Raw genomic sequence first — 8,156 nt, forward strand, 5'->3', positions numbered from 1 at the left:
AGGAAAAAGAAATTAAAATTATTTTTACATGTTGTAACCGGTAATAAGGAATAGGGGTATGCTATGAACAAACTATGGTGATAGTTGGAAATATTAAAAAATAAGTGATAGTTGAGATTAATTTATGGGCAATGAGTGATAGTTGGGATTATTTAGAGCAAATTTTCCTTTAATGAATTATCATTTTACAGTAATTTAAATCATAAAGCTTGCCCAAAATTTTGGAGTGTTACATGTCCTCTAAGGATTTACAAATGAATTACTCCCTCAGTTTCATTTCAAATGTCCAATTTACTTTTTGCATGTTTACCAATGCACTAATTTAATACTTAATAATAATAATTGTGTACAATTAAAAATTATAAAAACTAGATAATAATAAATCTTATGTTGAAATAAATCAAGCAAGATCTCATTTGAATTTGTTTTAATGCATACATTTAAGAATAAAATGCAAATTAAGAGTGATAGATGATTTGTAATTAAAAAGCAAATAGAACATTTGAAAAGAAACGAAGAGAATATGATTAATTACTTACCAAGTCCATACAACCCATGGACTTGTTGGGAGACACTGAAATTACACTCAAGTCATCATTAATTACTTGAAGAAGATCATTACCATACTTGGCTTAAGTAGTTGACTCATACACCGAACTAAACAAGGTTGAACCAAGTAACTTGTACAAGCCATCGTCATCAATAGACACTTTCATGAATATTCTAGAATCTTTGCCAACCTTCAAAACTCCACAAATATGGATGAAAAAGATATTACCTCAATTTCCAAAGAATTGTCACAGTTGTATATTGAATAAAAATTAAACACTAATAATAAGACCATTAAAATTGTGTGAAAAAATTAAAGGGAATTTCAAATGTGAATGAAAATAGAAGAAGGTGATGGAAATATTTTTATAAAAGAATTTTATAGCAAAGTAAAAATCATTATCATCATACCCGGTGTATCCCTCTCATAGAAAACTATGATCAGGATATGAGGAGAAAAGAACGACGGCAATAGCAAAGTAAAAATGACGGAGTATAAAAATGTGTAATCTCTCGAGACAAGAGGGGGTATTAAATAAAAAACCTTGCAAAGTATCAACATTGAATTTTTAGATCATTACAAATGAATAACCATTACAGCATACGAACGACAAGATGGTTGAGAAAAGAACATGTGAAAATCGAGGGAGTTATGCTTTAAAAGAAGGCTAAAAGAAGAGCTTTCTAGGAGGTTGCCGCGGTGGTAGTGAGTTTGGAGATGACTTGGAAAGAACGGTAGAAGATCCTTTGCTTTCCTGGATTACTTTATCCAAAAGCCTTGACGCTTTGGGATCTGTTAGTAGTGTTTTCTGAAATGACTGGGAGAAACCGGTAGCAATGATAGTTACATGAATCTCTCCACTGTAGCGATCATCAACAACAGCCCCGAAAATTATATTAGCTGATGGATCCGCCAAACTCGTAACCACCTGACAAATGCCGAATCTAAGATGTTAGAATAGTTTTACAAGACGAATATTAACTGAAGCTCAGCGCAAAAACTTCTTAGCTTTAGATTACGTTATTTTTGCACTTGTTCATACTCATAAGTCAAAGTCAAAGTCAACTTCAAATATGGTCAAATAAATATGGTCAAAAAAACAAAGTCAAAGTCAATATTCTTTAACAAATTTTGCAATATAATAAAATTCAGTACCCTTTAAAGAAAATTTAATTGCTGAAATCAAGTAATAACAACTTAGCAAAAGTCTGCAATCAACTATCTTTTCTCTTGATAATTGTCTTGTAGTTTTAAACTACAATCTAATTTTTTTAATTTATATTTTAGGCTAATTTTAAAATTTCATACATTTTAAAAGAAATATATAAGTGGTTCGATTGACCCCACACCCTTATAGCTCTCTCCGTCACAGTGCAAAAATGCAATAACATTCTCGATCGGGGGAATGAAATGATAATGCAGCAATGGATAATGCGGTTATCATAACGCCCAAATATCGGTCAAAAGTCTGCAATATCCCTTGCTACTTCCTAAAGCGCGGTTTTTTTACATCTATACGATGCGAGAAATAAGTTCTTTTTTTCTTTAAAACCTTTACAATGCAGCCTACGCAATGCAATGCGCCTTGTTTTTGCACTATCCTCTCCACTCCTGATATCAACTATCCTTATCATTACCGTTTTCATTTCACAAATAGTCAAGTGTTTCGATATGATTACATTTCTCCTATTCATACATAACGACCCCGAAATACCCCACTTGTTACCTTTTGACTCCCTCTTTTTATTCCTAAAACAGTGATGTTATTCCAATCGTACCCATCACTGTGTGCAAGTAGTAGGACTTGGTCGCGTATTCATAAATCCTTCCTCCTATTAAAAGAAAGCTCACAATTTTGGATGGAGTAAACAGAAGATAATAGTACCTGTGATACTCTGTTAACTTCCTGTAAAGTTATATCCTTTCCACCGGTTATATTGTACACAACACCAGTAGCGGACTGTATCGATGAACCAATAAGAGGGGCCAAAGTTGCTTGTTCCGCTGCTTCTTCTGCGCGATTTTTACTTGAGGAAACACCCACTCCAAGCATTGCAGTTCCAGAATCCTTCATGACTGCCTTCACGTCAGCAAAATCTACATTGACAAGTCCTGGAATCTACGGACAAGATGGAACATCAAAACCAATTAGATAAGATTGATTAAAAGTGCAAACATGTCGTATTTAGTGGTGTTCATTCGGGTTGATTTCGGGTAGGTGTTTTGGGTCGGTTAAAAATCGGGTCTCGTGTCCACATTGGTTTTTACATAATAGTAAATCTATTTTTAAATCGGGTTCAGTTACAAGGTCAGGTAAATATCGGGTCAACGGGTCTGTTTTGAACACCTCATATTATTCAAAAAGAATTTGACTGAACCATTATCATTTCATCACATACCCCCCTTGATGTTATTTTTTTAACAATCTAATATCTACCACAATAATCACGGTAAAATGTCCTTCAAAAGACGCAATTCCCTAATGTGCGTAAAAAAATTCTTGAAATAGGATGTTCAAGAAACTCTAAGCCACAAGCTTGCCGACATATATAATCATATCGTCAAGTGAGATCTTGAGCTGGACATTTATCTCCATAATTCACTAACTCTCAACAAGCCATCAAACAAATCAACATAGGAAAGACAAAATCCATTAATTGACATACTGTGATTATGTCTGAAATTCCTTGAACACCCTGACGGAGAACATCATCAGCCAGCTGAAAAGCGTCCTGAAGAGCAGTTTGTTCATCAGCAATGTCCAGGAGACGGTCATTTGGTATCACAATGAGAGTATCAACATTACTTTGCAGTTTCTCTATGGCTTCCAGTGCCTGATGAAGAAATAAGAAATTATAATGATGAAATCCCAACAAACCAGACTTTAAGTTTACGAAAAGAAAATTATACAAGAGCTTCTGTTCCGAGATCATAAGTAAATAGCATAAAAGCTGAAAACGAGAAGATCGATTGAGTTAAGCAGAAAAAACAAAACAAGTTTCATCAAATCAGGACAATTTTTTGGACTATCTAGGAATATCTAAAGCGGCACCTGCCTGTATTGACCTTTTGCGGCCCTCGAAGCTAAAGGGATAAGTGACCACACCCACAGTGAGGTAACCCGCATCCTTGGAAATTTGAGCGATAACCGGAGCAGCACCTGACCCAGTGCCCCCACCCATCCCTGCTGTTATAAACACAAGGTCTGATCCAGAAAGTGCATTTTCAATAGCTTCTCTGGATTCTAGCGCAGCCTGCTCCCCAATAGACGGATTTCCACCAGTACCTGCAATCCTGCATCACAACTAAGTTATCCCAATCAAAAGGAAAAACATAGACTTGACTAGACACTAGACTAATACAGATTTAAGGTTGTGTTTGAGACAAGTGATTCAATTTAAATTATAGATTTTAATTATGAAACCATAATAAGAATTTGATAACAAGGTTTGAAAAGTCATTCTTAAATTTCAACTTCGAGTGCTTTAAAACAATGGCGGCATTGGCTCAAATCCACATTTGTTTTTTTATTCACCAAACATTGAATTAGAGTCGATTTCGAATTTTCAAATGAAATCATATTTCCTAAACACAATATAAAGACATTTGAAACTTCATGTTATTCCATGATTGAATTGCAAATGTATAGATGATCAAATCAAAAGGGCAGAATATTAAGAAAATGCATTATTTTAAATGGTACAGAAGTAGAAAGTGCCGGACCTAATCCACGCGTCAAAAGCTCTCCAATTTGAATTGGGTGCTCAGCGACTGATTGCAGTAAGGCCTGGGCATCTGTATTTATGGCATAAAAATCAACACCCTGACAGAAAAGGGATACATGTAACAAATTATAGCAGAACATTGAATCATTTGGCAATATTTGATATTGAAACTATTCGATAACAATGTTAAGAGTTTTCCCTTGCCCTTCAAGAATGCTCTTGAAGGCCATAATAAACAATTAAAGAAAAGTCATTAATAAACTATTTTAGCAAATAATAAATCCTAGTCACTGTCACATGATTCACTAATATTCTTGCGAATCGCGAATCAAAAAAGCGAATTATGGTCAGTTTTAGGCTATTCAAAGGTTATTTTAAGCGAATCGCGAATTCAAAAGGCAAATTAATAGGCAAATCATGTTACACTGATCCTAGTTTCCAAGAAAAAGCCAACAAGCTTGACATGCCAACTTTTATAAATTTTCCCCCTAATAAACATCCGTATTTAAATTAGCATTGTAACAGAGAAGCGGAAGACATTGCCATCGACTTGATTCAATGGCAGTAACACAAAATATTTCATGAAACTCTATATTGAGATGTCTAAACCAAGTGACCAACAAGTCTAATTACAAAGCACATTCCGAAATGTCAAATAAATAACACAGAGAGATGGATGAGTCAAGCGTCAATTTTAAGAAAATTCTAGACAACCACACCAATTATGACCAACCTATCATGATCAAGCCATGGTAAAGCAAAAAGTGATGAAAACAAGTAAATAACTTCTAATTTGACTTTTGCAAATTTGTTCATCCAACATTTGCCGAAGCCACGGGTTAATAGATAAAAATCAGAGCAAGTGGCTACACTGAAAAGTTAGTGTAATTTGGTAGGAATATCTCTTGCAAAATTTAATGGACATGCTTATTCTTCTTTCACCATTTTTTTCACAAAATTCATTCACCATTAAAACATGTGGTATTAGATGATAATGGAAAATTATGAACATAAAATTTTTTTTATGATCAACCTTTTATTAACCATGGGAATGACATGATACAAATTATGAAAATTTACACTACAAATCATTCCTATTACCACCAATTAGTATGATTAACCAAACGGGCCATTAGTGTACAACTTAAAACTGAGTTAAACTTATTAGAACTTAATAGAGCTTAACATATTCGAAACTAGAGATAATTGAAAGTGAAAGGGATGAGGATAACTTATTAACAGTTAATTGAACTTATTAGGATTGAGCTCAATTGAGCTAACTTGAACTTGTTACAAATGAACGAAACTTTTAGAGTTTCACAACTGAATTAAACATAACTTATTATACCTAAATATATAAGTCCCCCATGAACAGGTCCCTCTATTGATAGTTACGGATTTTTATGTAATTGGGCCTATTGTGTATCATAGTATGGCATTACACTATGGTTTTTCTATATACTTTTGCATATATACCTTGTATATATGAAATACATCCTTAAGGGGTTTACTTCCCTTACAATAGGGATCATAAATTCTTCCATTGTCATCCGATTCCCAACAAACTAAAGCTCCTTAACAGTTCATCACAGATGTATAATTGACCTAGAATGACATCTTATAAATAACATTATGCTACTAAAAATGACCTTCATATTGCAGACGAACAAACACATTGTGAAAGGATAGGAAACCAAATATATTGCATTTCATACCAAAAAGCAGCCATCAACCCAAAAGAAAACCTCACAACAACCAAAAGGAATCAATTTAGGCGCATAAAATATACAAAGACAACATTTAAAGGTTAAGAACAGCAAATAATCATTATTAAGAACCCCACAAAGCCAAATTTCCTTATATAGTGTTACGGAACAATTATTTCATTTTAAATTATGGATTTTCAATTATAAAATTATAAATGAAGAATTTGAGAATGATAAGGTTTGAGTAGTAATTCTCAAATTTTCAACTTTAACTACTTTAAAAACAATAGTTGGAATTTGATCAAAGTCTAAATTTGAAAATATTTTATTTACCAAACAATAAATTTAAGTCAATTCTAAATTTTCAAATGAAATTACGGTTCCCAAACATGGCATTAAGGAAATTGATGTTTTCAACAAATAGAAGTTAGCATAAAAGTTCAGCAATATTTTCAAAAAAAACCCAGCTCTAGTTACCAGCATTAAAGTTATTTCATCCAGACATTACAAAGACCTACAAAATTCTCAAAATTCTAAACTTTGAGAGGAAAACCCCAACAAACTATAAAATAAAAAAGCCAGGAATTTCATTGTTTTTTCATCCAATATAACAAAAACCCATTAACAATAACACAAAACTATCTCAAAAATCAAACTTTGAGGGGAAAAACCCCCCAAAATACAAATTTCGAAAAAAAAAAAAAAGTCAGGAAGTTTACCTGCAAACCACTACCAATCATGCGGTTAACAGCATTATTACCACCACCACCAACACCCACAACCTTAATCTTAGCTGTTTCCATTGGAATAAACGAGCAAGAAGTAGAAAATAATTTTCTTGTCGATTTGGGAAAATTCCATTTTCTGGGTTTAAAATTGAAACTATTCTTGGTGTGAGAAGAAGTGGAAACTGGAGATGAGTATATCAACTCATTTGCATACGTTAGTCTAATGGTTGCCATTTTTATGGTTAGATTTTTCCTTGATTATGAGATTAGGAAAAACTAAAGTTTGCGATTTTAAGAGGAATTATTTATAGAATTTGGAAATTGGGAATTGTGAATTGTGAATTGTGAATTGTGAGTTTAATTGTGTGCCTCACCTTTTTCCTGAGATTTGAACAAAGAAAGAGTGGGATTTAGGAAGTGTGAGAGAGACAAAAACTTTAGGGTTGTAAAGTTTTTTCCGAGTTTGTATCCCTCTGCTTTTATATTTTGATGCTTTGCCGGTTTGATTTGTTGTTTGTGTTCGCTTTTAGATAAAACGACGTCGGAAGATTTGTTTTTTCTTCGAAGTTATAATAAAGACTAGATATGTAAAAACGGTTGGGTGGAGGTTGCGGGTTAAGTCTCACTCGGATCATATTAGATTTGGTTTAGATTGGGTGGAATCGACCCAGCGTCAAGGATTTAAAATTACACATTTATTATTAATTTTTTCAAAAAAAATATATAAGTAATAACTTATTATTATTAAAGAATATATTTTCTTGTGAAAAAAGATCAATATACAAATTTATAGCTACAATAAGGAAATGTTATCTTAAAAATATAAAAATTAACTAGAATCATAGTGGGTTTCAACTAAAAACAATGACGTGGAACTGAAAATAATGACGTGGAACTGAAAATAATGACGTATAACTAAAAATGTGACATGAAACTAAAAACAAGTCAAAACGATCAGGTTTTGGTTGAACTAGTTTAATCCTTTTTTTCCAGATTTTTTCGAAGTCGGGTTATTTTCATCAGATTTCAGATTAATTTCAAGTCATCAGTTTTATTCTTTATGGCAACCAACATGTCATCAAAATATATATAGTAACAAGCAATAAACTTCGATAATAAAAAACAATGGTATATGCACATTATTTTAGTAATTTAAAAGATTCTTTATATTTATAATGAAGCAAAAAAAAAATTGAACAGATAGTCAGACTCACCCAACCCCGGCAGTTGTTCTACTAGCAACCACCCTCTTGAATCGCTAAGGAACCGTCTGAAAACACCTGAAATCGGAACTGAAACCCAATGGTCAGATCAAGTTCCAATTTTTAGGAATCGTGAATAGAATCGGAACCGAAATCGGCCCAACCTAGACTGTGACCATCACTAGTTATAGGCTCAAATAACTCATCTTCTTCAACTATTCAATGCATAAATTGTAAACTCTTTA

The 8,156-nt window shown here is 33.0% G+C and overlaps 1 protein-coding gene across 1 annotated transcript; it reads right to left on the reverse strand.

The window, feature by feature from the left end:
* Nucleotides 1-1,053: 1,053 nt before the first annotated feature.
* Nucleotides 1,054-7,221, reverse strand: LOC130808076 (cell division protein FtsZ homolog 1, chloroplastic-like). The gene is made up of 6 exons (XM_057673522.1): nucleotides 6,701-7,221; nucleotides 4,274-4,373; nucleotides 3,607-3,836; nucleotides 3,217-3,384; nucleotides 2,436-2,669; nucleotides 1,054-1,478 (listed from the first exon to the last, which is right to left on the reverse strand). Exons 1-6 carry the CDS (start codon nucleotides 6,941-6,943, stop codon nucleotides 1,218-1,220), a joined length of 1,236 nt encoding a protein of 411 aa, XP_057529505.1. The 5' UTR covers nucleotides 6,944-7,221; the 3' UTR covers nucleotides 1,054-1,217.
* Between the last annotated feature and the right edge of the window lie 935 nt (nucleotides 7,222-8,156).

The sequence above is a fragment of the Amaranthus tricolor genome, chromosome 3 (genome assembly GCF_026212465.1).
Source record: "Amaranthus tricolor cultivar Red isolate AtriRed21 chromosome 3, ASM2621246v1, whole genome shotgun sequence".
In the NCBI taxonomy this organism is placed as follows: Eukaryota; Viridiplantae; Streptophyta; class Magnoliopsida; order Caryophyllales; family Amaranthaceae; genus Amaranthus; species Amaranthus tricolor.

Coding starts and splice junctions, on each gene's coding strand:
- LOC130808076 (XM_057673522.1), bottom strand. CDS start 6,943: ATGGCAACCATTAGACTAACGTATGCAAATGAGTTGATATACTCATCT. Junction 2,670..3,216: donor GAATTTCAGACATAATCACA/GTATGTCAATTA, acceptor TCTTGTCCGTAG/ATTCCAGGACTTGTCAATGT. Junction 1,479..2,435: donor AAGTTAACAGAGTATCACAG/GTACTATTATCT, acceptor GGCATTTGTCAG/GTGGTTACGAGTTTGGCGGA.